Source organism: Rhopalosiphum maidis, chromosome 1, assembly GCF_003676215.2.
Source record: "Rhopalosiphum maidis isolate BTI-1 chromosome 1, ASM367621v3, whole genome shotgun sequence".
NCBI lineage: Eukaryota > Metazoa > Arthropoda > Insecta > Hemiptera > Aphididae > Rhopalosiphum > Rhopalosiphum maidis.
The window spans coordinates 51424467-51444825 of record NC_040877.1 but is presented as its reverse complement, the minus strand read 5'-3'; the positions used below and the strand labels follow the sequence as shown (position 1 = coordinate 51444825).

The 20359-nt window shown below is 24.0% G+C and overlaps 1 protein-coding gene across 2 annotated transcripts; it reads right to left on the bottom strand.

Annotated features, from left to right (window-relative positions):
* Positions 1-1561: 1561 nt before the first annotated feature.
* LOC113547962 (clavesin-2) lies at positions 1562-19322 on the bottom strand. 2 transcript variants are annotated; one of them, XM_026948560.2, is made up of 7 exons: positions 7617-7746; positions 6298-6525; positions 4969-5190; positions 3700-3893; positions 2940-3056; positions 2022-2115; positions 1562-1931 (listed from the first exon to the last, which is right to left on the bottom strand). In XM_026948560.2, exons 2-7 carry the CDS (start codon positions 6521-6523, stop codon positions 1753-1755), a joined length of 1032 nt encoding a protein of 343 aa, XP_026804361.1. In that variant the 5' UTR covers positions 6524-6525; positions 7617-7746; the 3' UTR covers positions 1562-1752. The 2 variants fall into 2 exon arrangements, with proteins under 2 accessions (XP_026804361.1, XP_026804360.1); XM_026948559.2 differs by lacking the exon at positions 7617-7746 and adding an exon at positions 19183-19322 and having other exon boundaries at positions 1571-1931.
* Positions 19323-20359: the final 1037 nt, after the last annotated feature.

The following is a 20359-nucleotide window of genomic DNA, read 5'->3' as shown; positions in this document are numbered from 1 at the left end:
GTACAAAAAAATCTGTTCTTATTAAAATTTAATATACCTACTATTATATTATAACTGATTCCTCCATAATTATTTTTGCCAAATATAAAATTGAGGACTACAATTATATCCAATTATATTAATTATTTTATTATCTGCCATATATGGCAACAATATAAAAGTAAAAAAATTATAGTTTTTTTAAATTAGATGTATTCACAGTTTTGGGTTAAAGAGTAAAAGTTATGATATAAATAGTAGCTTGATTAATGATTATATAAAAATCGGTCAAAATCTGCTGATATGTAAAAGGGCCATCTCATTAAGTTCTTAATTTTGTATATAGACATATTTATAAATTAAAACTAATCCTGTGCGGTCCTTGATTGTGAAATATTAAATTATTCCAGTAAATTTACTTTGTGTTTTTAAAAAAAAAATTATCCTATTATAATATATATTTTATTTCTTGTGATCAATTTGAACTATATTTAACCAAAAAAATTTTGATTTCTATCAATCAAAACTAAAAATTTTATGTAAGTCTATCTTTACATTTTTTTCTTATCTCACCCCTACCCCATGTTATGTAACAAAAATGGCGAATATCTAATTCCATAATTTGGTCTAGGTGTTGATGAATGAGTGTTCAAATCATCGTTTATACATATATATGTGATGCTATAGTATACTAATAATTATTTATTTATGATATGATATTTGCAATGTTGTCGACAACAATTATTGCTATATGTATTACATTTATAAGAATAAATAACTCAAACTCTTGATTTTATAATAATATATAAATTAATTGTTAAATATCCTCATAAACAAAGGTTGATTTATTTGAGTCTAAATAAAATATTAGATAACTCAATTGAATATTTTATTATTTATGTTATTTATTCATGTGCTAATACAATATCGATAAAAAAAAATAAAAGTAAAAGAGTTATTTTCTATTTATTTTTGTTAAAAGATATATAAATTATAGTTTGTTCGAGTTATCGTATATATTATATATTATATAATACCTATATCATCACAAAAAAAAAAAAAAAAATAATAATTACCTACGTGTTTTTTTTATAAACTGAATCTGGAGTAAAAAAGGTTCGGGACCTCAAACCTATGATTTAATGAAACACAATAATTACCATTTGGCTTAAATGCCTACAAAATAAAATACATAAGTATTAGGTTCATATAAAGTAAATAGAATTATTGTGCAAACATCAAAAAAGCAAGTTTCTATATTGAAAATACTATATGAATACATATTATAAGAAATATATAATACAGATTAATTATTATTCTGATATAATATTATTATGATAAATTAAAAAAAAAAATACTTAAGTAAACGTGGGTAACAAAAATAAATATAATATTTTTACAAAAGTTGTAGGTACTGTAATATGTTTATGGTAATAAATATTTAATCAGATATTTCAGTTTTAATAACTAATGTATGCATCATACCTACTCATTTAAACTAATAATAACTTAAACGTACATTATTAAAATATTTTGTAAATTAATTTAATATATTGCAAAGTTTTGTAAATACAAATAAAATAGATAACTATAATTATTATAAATGAATATATAATGAGGGTATGAGGGTATTAAACATGATAACTTATATAGTAATGGTGAAGAATTTACAAAATGAAAATATGAATAAAAAAAATAAGACTTTGAAATTTTTACAAGATAAAAATGTATTATTTATTTACATTCTATTTAATTACTTATTACTGTTTATAGTTAGTCTACTTCAAGTTTTCGAAAACTGCCATTTATCTGATCGAATCCAGAAATCAAACTATGATGATTAATTTCAGCTTTCGTTTTTCTTGTTATAATGTTTCTATCAGATAATAACCGCATATTGTCTAACGCTATTAATTTTTCTCTATTTTCCATCAATTCTTTTTTCCATAACCCTAAAAAAAATAAATTAAAAGTGTATAAATAATATTTTTATGTGCATATATGCTATAGCAATATAATAATATAGTTTAACAGATAATTACTGATCATTTCGGCCATTGGCATTTCACCACCATACTCTTTAGGCAAGACTTTTTTATCAAGTCTCTCGTGTAACTCAGATAGTGAATTGTACATCTAAAATAATAATAATAATTAGATATTTTTTAAAAGGCAGTATTTATTATTTAATCAGACAAGGAAAAATAAAATAACACTATTGGTGCGAATAGGGTATAGGGGTTTGAGAGTCCTCTCAAATTATATCCACTTCAAACTCGGCTGAATCCTAAAACCAAGTATTTATTAATTAAATTGTAAGTATTAAGAAAAACTTTTTTTTTCAATAATTTTTAAATATTCTCATAGCCCATAAAGTATATCAATATACGCCGTCAATAAGAGTTATTGTTATGTTTTTCTTAGAAAATATGGTAAAAGAGTAATGTGACCTATAATCAGTGTAATAGTTTACTACAAATACATGTATATAAATGTTTATCAGTTGAGAATTTTTTTTCATTTGCTTATTTATATACGAGTAAATAAATATATATATATATATATATATATATAATAGTCAATAGAATATATTGAATGCGTGATATACAGTCTACACTGTGTAGTTATAATTTTAGTAATAATTAAATGTAAGCGATATATAATTTATATTTATATAATCTACGACCCACATTTTGTTAATCAATACCGTGGATACTAGAGTGCCCACAACAATTTTGGCCTATTTATGCCAACTAAAACCATGTTTTTAAGTAATTTATTTAAATTTTGTTTTTGCCAAAATTATAATTTTTATTGTATACAATAGTATGTAATTATGATCGCGATTTAAGATAAAAAAGTGTTTTAATCTATCCAATTATATAAAAACCACATTATAAATGTCTATGTTCTTTTTAGCAAGATCAAATACAAGATACTAATTTTTATTAGTTTCATACCTTCATTCGTGAGTTGAGTTTTGGGCTTATTCTTGTTTGGAAATAATCATAAGCAAACTTGATCGGTGCTGGTACATTCAACAAGTGTATTGCTTTATGTCTCATAGGAATTGATTGCTATACACAAAATAAGGTCAATTAATTGTATTGATGTAGAAAGTTAAATAAAAACAATAAATATATCATAGATGTGCTATTAATACTATCCAATAAAACTGTTAATCGTTAATGAATGGTAAACTGGCGATTAATTAACATTTAACATAGACTATAAAGAAATACGTCAATGTTTTTTTTTGTATTTTAGGTATCAACATGAATAAATAAGTAATATAAATAAATGTAAATGTATATGTATGTTAATAATTATATGTTACATTATAGTTTTAATTTAAGCTGATCAAACAGAAGAAAACAATTATAAAGACAAACACGGACTAAATCACCTGACGATGTATTGGTGTTGTATTATTATTTCAAGTTTGAAAATAACTCAGAGCAGATCAGCTCAGTAAATATTGGACATAAATTCACAAAAATAATATTGAATACAGATATTCAAAATTAAATGATTTTAGAACTTTAATTGTGGAGCTATAACATTTGCTCTGTGAAAATTTAAAAAGAAGTATTTATATATAAAAAAAATGTAAAAGTAAAAATAAACAATTTAAAAAATATAGATGATGAGTATATTTGTACACCAGTAAGACGGTGACTTTATGCAAAATATACAAAAAAGTATTTTCGCAATGCTTACCTCTCCCCACTTGATAAGAGTGGCAAATTCATTTGGGGCGAACAGAGTTATATATGCTGGAGTTATGGAGTCAAAATCACCGAAGTGAGTGAATCCCACAACCTGATTGATTTCATCGTTTAGTAATGTCTCATAGGTAATTATGTGTACAATTCCCAAGTCTCTATTGCTATATTTTCGAAGATCGAAGCCTTCTGTAAATAAAATTAAATACAATTTAAGTATATTAAAATTTTTATTAATTGTTCATTTAAAAAATGACGAGTGCTTATAATTTGAATTTAAAAACTCTGTGTGTGTGTGAATTATGAATAATAATATATATCCACATTCGATTCATTCTTCTAATTTGTATTATCATAACCACATATTTTACATAAATGTCAACATTTGATAAGTTTTTCGCTAAATTGTAAAAAATATAAAAATACAATATTACAGATAAGGTTATTTTTTATTTATAAAAAAAATATAAATAGTTGATTGATTGTAAATAGATTAATGTAGACTATGTAGAAGTATAATGATAACTCAGAAAGTCGTACAAAATCATTTTCACTTTAAAAATGAATTACACAAAAACCAATAAAATGCCAATATAACCAATACCAGGGCCAGTAGGCTTATAAGGAGCGACTACTTACTACTTGTGCTACTTTAACTGGAAATGTTACGATCCGAGGTCCTCGAGTTTTTCGATCAGAGCTAGCAGATCATAATCAAATACAAATAAATAAAAAAAGGTAGGTAAGTGAGTATCGCTCTGCTATTCATTAAGTGTCGAGTAGGTTACTATTATAGGTGTGTTAAATTTGAATTCAATAACATATTATATTGTATACTTCTGAATGGAATAGTGGTCTATCAGTCTACATCATCAATTGAAAGGTTTTTTTAATATAGCTATTAAAGTCTTTTACTTTTAGTATAATAGTAGATTGAATATAGTAATTTTTGCAAAAAATTTTACATTTATTATAATTAATTTAATTATTAAAATATTATATATATATTTATACCATATTAAAATATAGACTCAAAGTATCGATAAAATGTTATTGAATATAGTATAATTCATAATTGTACAAAATACATAACAGTTTAAATTCCTGCAGCGAATACATAATGTGTGTTAAATAAGTTATTTAATTCGAAGTACCTTCTAATAGCTAGTAAATATTTACATATATACACGAAATATATTAGTTTAATTTTATATAATTATGTACAGTGTGTATAATAATTAATAATTGTTCATATTTTACTTACTCGCAGTACCAATAATAACTCGCCGACCTTCGTTATCCCTAAAAGGCGATACAAACATGTATCCGGAGTCAATAAGTTCGCTAATTGATGGAATCATACAGTCTAGACCCATGAAGTACATTGGGAATCTTTGTCGAAGATTTAAATATTTAAGCAACATTTGTTGAGCCATTGGTAAACTAAATTTTTTAGCACGCAAGAATCGTAACAAAAACTTTTCATCTGAAATATTAATATTATTATTTTAAATTAATAATCAAGAATATTAAAAAAATAAATATTTTAGTATTCTATATAATTAGGTTATATATCTCGTTAGTAAATAAAAATACCCATTAATGTATTACATTAGAAATGTATAATACACTATTTTGCTTTAAAATATAATGGTAATAACGTACATATTACACAAAAATGTAATACTAAATATAAGTTATACTATTCGTATGATCGTATGATACGAATTAAAAATTACTATATTATTATAATTATTATTGTTGAGTCTGAGGACTTCTATAGTTTTATAAAAATTTTTTTTAGAAAGATTGTATAACAATAAGAGGGATTTTTAAATTTATTCTATAAGAGTGTAACACTAAGAAGCTATGTTCACAATTTAATTTTGCGTATTTTGTCATTTCACTGCATAATATTTGAATATATTAGAAAAATGAAGAATTTATTTTGCAATTTTTCGATGTTACTATGTTATCGTCAAATGAGTCTCGTTAAATAAAAACAAGTTTGTAAAATTATCGGTATTAAATTAATAATTTCACTATTACGAAAATCCTGGCCGATAAGATGATATGACAAAACCACCGATAACACTGTGACGCGATATTATATTACACATCTACACACCGCAATGCACGTGGTAAGCAATAACTGAACCGTACTAAAGAAGTTGTCCGTCATAATTTGTCAAGAGATCATCGTAAAGAAATTAATGTTTCAAGCGTTCATTTAACTATCTTTTTCATTTTTTATACAAATATTAACATTTATTATCTTTTTATTTCAAATAATGAACACCAAACAACTTTTTTTTTGATCATAGATATTTTAAATGTTTATTTCTTGTTTTTTAATTGAATATATGTACTGATTATATGGTTTTTAATTAGGTACTAGAAGTCCTCGGCACTAATATTATTATATTTACTTATATGGGTAACTCTAGCAATACTCAGAAGTCTACACTTAACAATTGTCAGTTTTACGAGTACCTAACTTATTCAATCATAAACCATTCTATTTCAATAACTTAGTTATTTAAAGCTTTTAATCGAATATTGTGATATTTTAAAATATAATTATTGACCATACCAGTAATTACGTTTTGAATATCTGCATTTTTCGATATCCATTGCCGGAACGCTGAAATAGCTTGCTTACGAGCACTTTCATTTTCCCGTAACTCAATCAAAGCCACTTCTTGAATATGTTTTGGTAATGTACAAGTTTCAAAGCATGTACACCAGTCATCATTGGCCATATGATTTTTCTGACAATCGTTACCCACAGCAATGTCAGAAGCTTTTGTAGGTGACATCACTGAAAAAATATTTAAGTAACTATTACACATTAATACATATTTAGTCATAACTCTCTTTATAATATAAAATGCATTTGTACTACAGTATACTGTATAGTGTACACTCAATAAAAATGTAAAAAGATAAAATAATAAATATAAATATAAGAATACAAGATACAATAATATATTAATCATTTTTGATTTTTAAGGTTTAACATAATATAATTAGTACAAGTTACTAAATTTATACCATGATATTTGCTGATAGATATTTATCTATAAATATTAAAAATACAAAATATATTATACAAATATATGAATACTTATAATAAGTAAAATAAATAATGTCAGTATAATTGTATTGGATTTGATATTTCTATATATTTTGAACATTTCCTACGTACTAGAACAGCGGCTCTTAACATTTTGTAGAACACTGACCCCAGATGAAAGATTTTTAGAAATCGCGGACCCCTACTAATTTTTTGTCGAATACCTTTTTTTTTTACAAAACATCGAATGCATAACAAACATAACTAAAATTATAATAATTATTTTATATTACAAATTTTATAAAGTAGACATAACAAAACATACACATTTATAATTATTTTTATTAAACTTAATTTTTCATAAAACTGTAATACAAATTATTTTATTTTTAATATTCTTACAGCTGCCGTGAACTAGGGGTACATGAGTATCGCGGATTCCCAGGGGGCCGCGGACCACAGGTTAAGAACCGCTGTACTAGAAGAATAATTCTACCTTTTTTTTTAATCATGCTATTCATTGTATTTAGTTTTTCGTTTTTACATTCAAAGAATTTGAAAATATATTTTTTTTTATTTACGATCGAATTTTAAAATTCCAAATACCAAATTGCGTTGAAAAATAAAATAATTAAAAACATAAATATGAAACGCAAGCACATTTAATTTTATTTATTCATACTGAAACAAAACAATTTTGTAAGAAAAATCATTATTGATCAATGATATTATTGTATAGTTTTATAAAAAATATTTTTTTATAGTTGGTAAAAGACCAAAGCAAATTTTTAAAATAATTGTGTATTGTGTAAGTAATAAATAGTAATATTACGCACCTGTAGTTGTCAAACGGTTTACTAAAACCAAATGATTTAAAAAAATATGAAAATACCAATCGGTCACTTTATACTGTTCAGTATTAAAAATACTTTCTCTTGCGATGTCCCGGTAGTGAATATAGCTATTCCTTACATTGTTCAACAGAATGTATTCTTAAGATGTTTTTGCATGCTTAGAATATATCATATTATCCCTACTAAGTTTATTATAATATAATTTCCCCTACCTATTCGACGAATGTAATTTGACTGACAATGATGTGTTTGAATAATTGTTTTGTACATCAAAAAATATATAAATATGTTTCATAGTTATATTGGCTACATAGTTTATAGTTTATATTGGCTTTTACTCGTTTAAAAGTTATGCAAATTTTTTAATAATCGAAAAAAATGATATATTCTATTTTTCCGGCCGAACGCTCATTATGTCAAAAAGCATTAACGTGAAATGTTTGATTTATGTTAAAAAAATCACCCTGTTTAATTAAACAGTAATATATTTCGATGACATATTACCAACTACATGGCTCTTTTTTTGTTTTAATTTTATTAGTAAATATTTTTAGTAAATTTTTCTTAAAATATATTTTTTATATTATTATAATACAGGCTTTAAACATATTTATTTACTTAAGACATTTTTTCAAAGATTAACAAATTGATTGTCATTTATTACTCTACGAAGTGTATTAAATATGTTTGTGTACGTAAATTATAGATAAATATATTTTTCTTAGAAGCGATATCCTCAAATGTGCAATTAATGTAACAATATAAAAACTGTATAATTATTTTATTTTATAGTCCTGTTCAAAGTTACAGTATAAAGTTAATCAAGTCAAAGTTTAATACACGAATACAAAATCAAAATGTAATGTATGCTTTGTGTTTTTTACAATATGCCTATGATATGCTGAAGGCTAGACAATGGATAATGTTTTTTGTTTTGTTTATATTGGTAGTCATGTAGCGGTCATGTATTTCTTTATCAATATATAATCAAAGAAATAATAACTTAGAAATTAAAATTAACTTACATAATTTTTTTCTAATATCTTTTTTTTAAATTAATTGCACTGTTACTGCAGTAATTATCAAATAACTATAAAGTAATTGTTAAATAAATAATAACATTAAGTCATAGTAGGTATAACTGCATTATTACTTAAGTTACGTAAGTATTAATAAGTACTAGGTAATGAAGAAGCATTTTAGTATATTAAATTCAATAACTTTCTTATTCTATTATTTCAAAGTAAAATTTGTCTTAAAACTTGTCTAACATTTTATAATACAAATATTATAATGTCAATTAATTCGATAAAAAAAAATTGATGCCATTTATTCCGTAAAGCGATATGATTTGGTAATTCGTAAATGGCAAAAACGATGACGTAATGTATATTTCTTTATTCTTGAATTAATTAAAAATTTATAAAAATTGATTCTATTTCTCAATAGTTTTATATATAAAATATAACTAAGTTTTCGGTTTACCCATAATAAAAACTAAAATAAAATTAATGACTATAAAAAAACACTATAACTTTTGCAGGTTCATGTTTTTCCCACACTTTTTTTAGATGATTATCTCAAGTAAATAAAAAAAAAAAAAAATACAAGTTTCAAAATTTTTATGCAACAGTAAAACAATTGTCTGTATAAAATTAAAACATAATCCAAGTATACTTTCCTTATCCAGTTCAAAATTTAAAATATGATTTTTTGAAGTACATAATTTTACTAGATTTTATTTCGTCGTTAGTATTACATCATACTATATATTTATGCTGAATTTTTTAAGAGATCATTGTTAATTATATTTATTCAATTTGAATAAGTAATTAATTTCTTATACTTAAATATAGTTATTATATACACGATAGAGTAAATATTAACTTACACACGCACAAACACACTAATCATATACCTACTCTATTTGTATAGGAAGTACTAAATAGGAATAGTAGGCTAGTACTAAATATAAAGAAAAAGAGAACATTTGACTTGATAGGATAAATTATATAGTGACATCACTTAATTAAGGTGGAAATGTACATTTTATGACTGAATATGTTTATTTCAAATATTTATGTACTTTATAATTGTATAGAGTACCTTTTATACACTAAAAAATATATGTCTATATATATTATAACGTATAATATTAAAATATCATTGTTTTCCTTTTTATTTTAAATAATCGAGTATTATATTTAGATTCACGATGGAAATTATTTATCATGGTGTTTTACGCTTTTTTCTTTAAATAATACTTATTCAGGAAATTAAAATACTCCAATTTTGTATCATATATTTCTATTTTCTATAGATTAAAAATCTACCTTGATGGTACAAAATAATCAATTTTTAGACTTTCTTTAATTCGATTTTTGATACGACCATTCTCAGTTTTAGTCTAATACCATACTAAACACTTTCTTAGGTAAACAAATTTAAACGAGTTCACATCGTTACCCACTCCCATGATTCATATTGGTAGATGTCTGTATTTTTTTTTTTTATACTATGTTTATACTTGCAAATATATATTTATTTACTTTTATTTTAGAGAATCGTATACACAATCTATTCTTGTATAAATAGCCACCAAGGTAATCTCCAATACAATAATATATTTATACAGTCTATGTATATGGAAATATTACAATGTAATTTCGTGGTAATATTTTTAATAGTTATAAAATACGTATAATAAATTCAAATCCTACGTATCTATCTATATTATTATATATTATTGTATATGGTATCTACCATAACAAAATGCCATTATCATTTGATTAAAAGGGTTATATGAATTAAGTAAAAATCAATTATTAAAAGCTATTCAATAACCGGACATTACCCTTCCACCACCATTAAATTTTTTTTTGCACGAATATTTAATGTTTTAGGTAAACGTTATAACTGTCTCACATGCTGTAAATTTACTCTCCCGGCAAACGGGTACGGGGTAGTGCAGTAATTACAAAAATTCAGTCAGAAATCCACAGTAATTGATTAATAATTATTCCCAAAATTAAAAATACTTTTTGGGGAAGGGGGATGTATTGTATTCAATTACTAAATAAAAAAAACATTATACCTATATATACCATTATTATGCGGTCCATTCTGACATGATAAATACTGACCTACTATAATACTTATATTTAATACAGAACAAAAAATGTAAAAAAAAAAAAAGAATGAATAATAAATAAGCACCTACGAGCTATGTCGACTTCATTGTACATTTTTCAATTTTTGTTTAGTATAATCTATCGTGTACAGTAATTAATATTCTTAAGCTTTGCGTGAGTAATAAATTAAAAACTTGTTTTTATTTTAAAAATTGAGTAACTTTTTGACAGATAACTATGAACTGACAGCTATTTAAAGATCCTATAGTTTATAAGTGCACGCAAATACTTTCCATTTGGACTACATCAATAAGTGAAAGGACAATAGTATAGGTAATGAAGAAACAAATTTATATTATAAAATGTTAAATAGTGGTGTATAGTAGTTTTTTGTATGTAAGTTTTAAATTTATAAATTTCAGATCATCTTACAAAAAAAAATATTAAGAATAATTTATTTTGACATCTATTTAGCTTAGCCTGCAGACGAATACCAAATACTAGTTAGTAATTATATTGTTCATTATTAACCGGATGAAACATTCGTTAAATGTATCAAAATAATAACTAATATATAACCTAGTAATTAAAGTCTATAAACCCATTAATTGAAATTACCTACAATATACTCCATTGTTGACAAAATAATTGTTTTATCCATTTTTCAGTTTTAACTATACTGTTGTTTATAAAACTATTTATTGTAATATATTCTTTATACTAATCAAATACACAAAAAAAAGTTCCTAAAGGTCGAGACGACAAAACCGTATAGACTTTAATAGAATGTTCGCGTAGTAAAATTAATAATAAAAATTGATTAAAAAAACTTAAAAAAAATGTCCATACATTAAAATAATTGTTTACTGATCATTATTCTATAAGGTATTTAATCTAGAACTGAATGCCAATAACTCAAAATAATTAAAATTAAATACTAATGTTAAAATAGTATTTGAAAAATATTATATTAAAAATTGATCTACTATCTAGACATGTAGTTAATATATTAACATTGGAATAAGTATGCATTTAATATGTATACTTAAAAAAATATATTAATATTAATAATAAGAATTATACTTCATTTTCATCTACAAAATGTGGAACAAATTTTTATTTTCAATATCATTTAGTAACTATACCTATTTTTTCAATTTTCAAAAAAGAAACATTCTATAAAATCCTAATCTTAATGATAAAATTATAATTCATTATAAATGTTCACCTTACTCTATGACTCTTACTATAATAGAATTAAAGTACAAAAAATAACCCTGATACATTATTGCAAGGATAATTACTACTTATAATATAAAATTGCGTAATGTAAATTGTTATCTCATTCTAGATAGTAATTTAAATATAACTACATTGGGTATTTCTCATTTGATAATGATTCAATTTAATTTGGTATAGCAAAACCACTATCTCTACATGATGTTTATTGTAAGTTGTAAATATATATACCAGTTTTAATTAAAGTGAATGAATTAAATAAAAGTAGGTTTTGCATTCATCATCTATTAGCGGTAAGAAATGTGTAATCTGTAAGTTTACGGTTTTTAAGTTTTTTGAAATAAGATAAATAATAAATATTTTAATACTATGACTCTCCATTAGTTAATACATATACATTACACGGTGTATCACAAAAATACGATAATTTTGAATTAAAATTACGTATTTACGTTTGAATGTGTTTGATCATTGTCATACACTCTGTGTAAGTAAAAATATGTTTAATATGTCATCAGTTATTAAGTGGTATTAAATATCTTAAAAAGTTTAACTTTATATTCTTAAAAGATATTATCAAATTATATTTTAAAATTTTAATTGTGCACTATATAATCATTTAAATGGGCAGGTATAAATATATTTTGATGCACTTAAAATAAGGACCAATTTTTAATCTCAATATGAACGAAAAATATAGAATAGGTATTATAATACTTGTATTATTTATACTAAAATCTTAGAGGACGTCCGTATTTTTTGTCTCCTTTTTACAAACGAACAACAAGGCATATAATATCTTACGTTCATAATAGTTTATTTTACTCTATTATATTTGTAAAATTAGAATTAATTTACTTTTAATTTAGGGCATCTTAAGCTTTTATAAATGTTTTAATTTATTACAAAGCCAGTTATGATCATTTTAAAAATTTAAGTTTTTTGTAAATCTTAAAACGATCAGGACTTTCTTTGTAATTAAAATATCATTAAAACCCTCCGAGATGCTCTAGGTATTAATCTTACCTTTAAATTGTATAATGGATCAGTTAACTTTTATTTTAATAATAATAGAATAAAATGGATTATCGTAAACGTTTAAAAGACGGAGAAAACACATGTGGGTGTGGCGTCTTCAGGTCTTCTTAAGAAAAGTATTATACTAGAATTCCAGCATTTCCTGTGGATCTCACAATAATCGCATAATGAATGGCCGGCCGACGTGTTGCCCAGATTAGGTACCGGTATCGACAGTATAGTAACAACTTACTAGCTTACACCATGATATAACCTCATTTTTATATTTCGTTTATATTCAAAACTTATTATTGAGATTTTAATTAAATAATTGTGACGTAAATATATTCGGACTAGTTAAAAAATATATCATATTATTTTGCAATTGTTGATAAATTTAAGCAATAAACAGTGGTTTTAATTCCAGAACAGATAACTATTAACTAGGTACGGTCAGTATAGATAATAGTAGACATAGGTAAATAATATTTCCGGGTACGGCTAAAATTGTTACACTATAATGGCAGATAATGTCCTCTCATTTCCTTAACTCGAGCAACAATTGTATTTATATAGCTAGTATTAAATAAGAGAAATATATGTTTTATTTACTATTGAAAAATTAAAATAGTTAAATATAAAGAAATTTATCTTGAACATTTCTGGTAGTACTAAGGCAAAACCGACACGCCCAAGATTTGTAAAATATAAGACATAATACTATAGTAGGTATACTGGATTAACAAGGTGGGAATTAAACAATTATATAATATTTCATCTAGAGAAAGGATTAAAATCATATAAACAATAAAATTGAGATAAATTAATACTACAAAACAATCATACACCAGATAGTGACAATTTATAAAAATAAAGAAAACAAAAAATGAATAACTCGATTTGTAAATACAAATTGTACTTACAAACATAAGTACAAAATAATTATTTTAGTGTACACTTAGGATAATTTGAATAAATGCATTTTATATTTTCTTTGTAATTTGAATTTAAAAATAATTTATTATTATTTATAAATTTATAATCATGTAATTCATTTATCATTTCAATAGTTATTAGTTATTAGGTACTTATTACCTATATCTTTTTTTAAAGCCATAAATAAATCATTGGCAACTTGATAAATAATTATTAAATATCTTAGAACTGTTTAATGTAAAGATCTATTGATTGCTATCCTATATTAATTAATTAAAAATTACATTTATTTTTGACTTGGTTATTTACACTAAATATACATTATTATATAAGAGATAAGACTATACAACTATACATTTATTTATATATACCACACAATTAATTCAAAAATGTATTATTTTAATTATGTAAATTGTAAATATTCCACGGTTTATATTTTTTTAGAACATTCTGTTAAATTACTCGATTTTATTTTTAGTTTATTCAAAAATATTGTAGCTATATAAATATAATTAATCCACATAGTTATCACTATATTTTTATTAGGTACTATCAAAAATGATTAATAACGATTTTTGTTTAGGAAATGTGTATATTTCCCCATATTTGCTTAGTCTATCTAATTGTCTACCAATAGGGTACGTAAAACAGTAGCTCGATCTCAAGTTACCTAAATTTACAACTTTAAATTGGCTGAATCGACGGGTTCTAAAAAAAAAAATTCAAAAATATTTTCCTGTCTACTAAACTTCACTATAATATAATAATTGTACAAATACAATGATTTATTTTTACTTTAAAATGTTTAGAAATAAAAATGCCTATATTACAGCACTACCACATAATGATTATTTTCCTTATATGTATATAACCTACAGTTAAGATAAAAACTAAAGAGTTTTTATGAAACTCGTATTATTATGTTTCATAAAGTTATGTCTATAGGAAGAACTCTGTTCTCTATTGTTACAATTTGTTAACATCTACTGACAAAGACTATACGAAATTAACAAAATAAAACTACGATTTGCAATAATTCTATATTTATATCTATCTATAATATTTTTCAAACTAACAAAATAAGAATAATATATTATATATTTTGAACTGTATTCATCATGTATATTATAACGTAATTATAACTTTTAAGTAGAGCACGAATTGATATACTAAAAAAGTAAAAAGTTTCAAAATATGCCATGTAATATTATGTAGTATAAATCATTAAAATATGCAATAACACAAATATAAATATATAAAAAAATACATAAAAATTTCTGTTTAAAAATAAATTAAAATATACAACTCAAAATGTGTTTTTATTCTTTATTGTTAAAATTAATTTTAAATTATATTCAAACTTTTCTTCGGTGAAATGTTGTTTTCTATCTGTTAATAAATGCTTGCATGCCTGTTGAAAATTATCGATCAACATCAACTGAATTTATTGGTGCATATTTAAAAAACTTTAAATCACTGGGTCTTTATAGATTTCATTTAGTTAAACCTCTTTGCCTAATAATACTTTATTAATTTTACGTAATACTTTTAGGCCTTTGTTTTTAAGAAAATATATAATTTAATTTTGTTTTCAATATTGCCCCATTTAGGTCCAAGAATAATTCTTTTAATTTATTTAGTAAAGAAAAACTTTCAGATAAAAGCATACTTTGGGTTTCTAGTTTTTTAATTATTTCAACCATAAATGACAATTGATTTGATATAAATGTTTATTCATTAACAGGCTATCTGTCGATCTAAAGTATCAAGTACTTTTTTAACACGTCCGTGCATCGTCATCCACGAGCTTTTCAATTACTTTTTGATATTTTATTAAATATTACGCATAATATAAAGCAGCGACTATTCAAGTCTTCTACCTTGTTATTACTGGAACGGGAGGTAAATATATATTTTCCATTTCGTAAATGAAAATTAAAATTCTAATAGGTGATTTTAAAAATAATTTTATCATTTTTGATTAAAATATTTGTTTTTGGAAAGAATTCTTGAACTTTTTCAGCAATAATATTACAAGCATAGGAATTATAAGTCACGTGTACCATTTGGAATAAAACGACTTCAATGATTTTCCTGATTTTACTATGCACGAAACAGCGTTTGCCAACAAGAATAATACGCCTCTTTCCATACCTAAATCGGTAGGTACATAATAATTTTATAGAATCATTTATAAATTGACAAATAATTTTTTAATTCAATTTATTTAATTTTTTGGATGCCAAAAGATAAGATATCTACAAGTAAATAAGCTATGTATAAACCCCTTGCGTTAGTGATCTCATCAACTACAACGCAAACAAAATAATTCCCAATTTTTTCTTTTATTTTGTTCATTTTCTTTTGATCACAAATTGATAAACAATTTTTAATTATTGTTTAACAAAAAATTGTATTTTTACTTAAAATATTTTTAAAATATTTATTTTTCAATCAAATCTAATGAAAAATTAATGTTAATAAAATGATTTTTTTTAAATTAAAATTTAATGTAATTAAGTATAAATATATGTTTAAGTTGTACTATCTAATGAAATCACGAAAAAGTTATAGATATTACAAATTTACGTTACAATAACTTATTACTTTGAACTTTTATCATACACCTACATATTTTCATATTAATTAATTAAAAAAAAAAATTTTAGCAAAATTTTTGAAATATTTTACCTAACTAATTATATGTTATGGACTTTGTTAATGGATTGTTTTTTACAATTTTCTAAAAAAACAATTAAAATATTATATCAAATTTCCAAAAAAAAAAAAATTATAATTAGTTGTACAAAACAGCTGGAATGTATAAAAAAGAAACAAGTATTTTGAAAAAATATTTCAGTAAAATGTAGGTAAATAAGATAAATGTGTCTGAAATATAATTTTTAATATCGTGTAAGTTATTATTTCACAATTTTCATTCAATAATTTATGTTTAAACAAAAATATACATGCACGTATTCTATATAACATTGTGTACACAAGTACAACATCGGTATGTTTTTTTTTTTTTTAGAGATTACTAACTTGTTTTTATTTTGCAATGTGGGTCACGTGTCGTTTTATATAATAAAGATGACCAACAACATTGCGACCCCAACTAATAATATAATGCAATAAAATTATAAGAGCCAATTTAAAGATTACTCGTATAAATATACAATATACAATATAACAATAACCTATAACAATATAGGTATTATCTAACCTATCTACAAACTACAATAACAACATTATTTGTAAAATCTAAAGTCAAATAACATATTATGATCCAAGGTATAAATATTATTTTATGTAAATTTTAAAATTAAGTTTTTCTATTTATAAGCTTGTTACTTTGGTGGTCAACGCATACCATGATTGCTATTTTTGTACAGCCTAGTATAACAAGCAACATACAATATCGTACAAATTTTAAAATATTTATATTCAATATTATTATTAGTGTTGCAAGCGTTTGTCGTAATGATTTTAATTAACATTTAATTATTTTACAAGAATTATTTATTGAAAAAATAATTCATCTAATTATAAATTAGCAGGGCTGGGGTTTTAAATAAATGTCATATTTTTTCTGACACTTAAAATGTAGATCAGTAAACGGAAAATGTGTTTTAAATGCTATTAATAAATTTAATTCAATTTTTTTTTTTTTTTTTAATAAATTATATAACTGTAAAGAACAAATAATGCATATTATTAAATATATAAACAATATTAAACACAAAACAAAAATTATTTTTTTATATAATAGTTATAAATTCTTCAACCTATAAGAAACACATTTTAACACTACTCGTACTAATTAAATATAGGTGCTATAACTAAAGCAGAAGATAGGATGTATTTGAATTTAGCTTGATTTTTTTTTTATGGTCGACAAATCGTAAACCGCACATATAACTGCATATAAATGACCTTACACAAATATAATAAATGTATGGTGAATTCCGTCGTATTGCATTGTAGGTGCAGTTCGTGAAATTTTTGGTATTGGCCAATAATATTACATAATAATAAAGTACCACATTAATTTTTAAGACAAGCTACTAAATTTTCAATAAATATTTGCAAACATATATTTAAAAATAAATTATAAAATATGCACTCCCACACATTTCAATCCTATAATATGGATGAACAAAATAGTATTTGTATGCATATAACTTTCACTGAATACTCAAAAATGTTAACTATAAACAAATAGTCTTGATTCCGATGTTATAAAAACAATATAAAAACAGAATAAAAAAAAAATTAAAATATTTATTAGGTATTACTGTTTATTATAAAGTTCAGCAATATACATGGTTAAATTATATCTTATAAAATTATTTATGGATTTATAGGAATAATCCACGGAATTTCACATTATTCTAAGAAATGGAAATTATTCTATAATCTGCAATACCATATTACGGTTACATCTTGTTTAGCTTATGAGTTGTGAAAAAAAATAATAGAAAATGCTAATCCTCTGTTTTTACCTACATAACGTCAGTGTAAATTGTAATGGGCAGTAAAAAAAAAGATAGATAGATACCATTTCAAAAATTATTTTATTTTGTTTAGTGTGCACATTTAATTAAAAGCTTGAACATGCTTAAATTTAAAGATTTACAAATTTACAATAAATTATTTATCAGATATTTTATGTAATATATAATATAATATTATTATGGGATGATATTACTAACGATCATATCTCATAAGGAATATTATATTGGAATCTATTTTATATCTAATATGCAGACAACGTTTGCTCAATTTAAATGTTTATAAATTTATAATATTAAGCTGATAATAATGATATTAGGCTTTTTTTATTTAACCTATACTTTAATGCTAACAATTTAATACATTTGATGTATAATAATATATTATCACCACAAGAACATGATTTAATAAAATCATGTTAGAACTCGATCAAAATATACTTAATATGAATGTGATTGCAAGCATTGAAAAAATATGAAATATTATTGTTTAAATAATCTTTATAAATTATAAATAGGTAAGTAATAGTTATATCTATTTATAATATTTTATTAGATGAAAATTATAATAACATATGTTATGTATAAAAATATCACATTTTGATAAAATAATAGCAAAAGTAGGATTATTCTTCTAAAGAGATACTTGCAGTATTGCGATTGCCTATATTATATATTAGTTTAAGATTAAAACACATTGATAAGACTTACCGAGTGCTTTACGCGTGCTGTGGTTTCGGCGGCGGTCCGATTGCTGAACGACTACGAGTCGGCGGTAATATTAGAGCGAACAAGCGAACAGGCACCACTAGAGTATGATCGCACTCTATGACAACGGATTCTGGAATGGTTCTACTGCTCGGCGTTTGTTCAAACGGGTCTAGGTCAACTTGATACAAGTGTGTACTGTGACACATAATATTATGTATGCCGTATGAAAACCGGTACAGTTCTTTGTGCGTACGCAGGAGGCGACACGTTTTGTGCAGGACGTCAAGGCTAATACAATATATTGCAGCATTCGTGTTCATGTTATCTGAGCATTTATCTATATTGTATAATAGGTAATACAATAATTAACAGATCAAAAAGTCGAGAGAGACGTCCGTGCCGGCTGCCCGCGAAAGCTGACCATAACACTTGGTAGTGGTGGTGTGTTTAGGGTTGAAGCGGGGCTCAGCCGTCTAGGGAGGCAATTTACCTTGACGCCAAATTATAAGTCTCATCATGGAGAGACACCGGTTCTCGAGGTTCAAAGTGCAAATGATTAATTGTTATTTTTACTGTACGTTGCATAAATAATTTGACAATTATGAATGTACTTATTAATAAAATATTCGTGAAAATAAAATATAAAATTAGTCAAAAGTAAAATGTTGGCATTCATGTACTAATAATATTATCGTTGCCAGCTTAATAATAACGACGATCAGTGGTGTTCCCATTGATTTTTTTGAGAGTATACAATATCATTAAATATAAACATTTAATACAATAAGAATATTTTTCTTATGATCTATAGGAGTAAAGCCGGTAAAGAGTGTGTCAATAATATGGAAAAAAATTGAGATTGAGAGCATATGCAGTACACCTATAATATTGAAAAAAAAACTTGAGAGTATATGGCGTATATGTAGTATACCCTATGGGAACACCCCTGACGACAATCGACAATCTTAATATTGGTCCATTTTATATTTTCATATAATATACTAGTGTTTACATATATAACAAAAATTAAATTAAAACCGCAAAAAATTTACCTGTAGTTACAAACAGTCTATGTAAAAATTAGAATGAATTTTGAACTCCGTACTATATTAAATATTTGTAATTTTCAGTATGTAATCTAAAACATGGGCCACAATGTCCGCGATTCATATGTAAG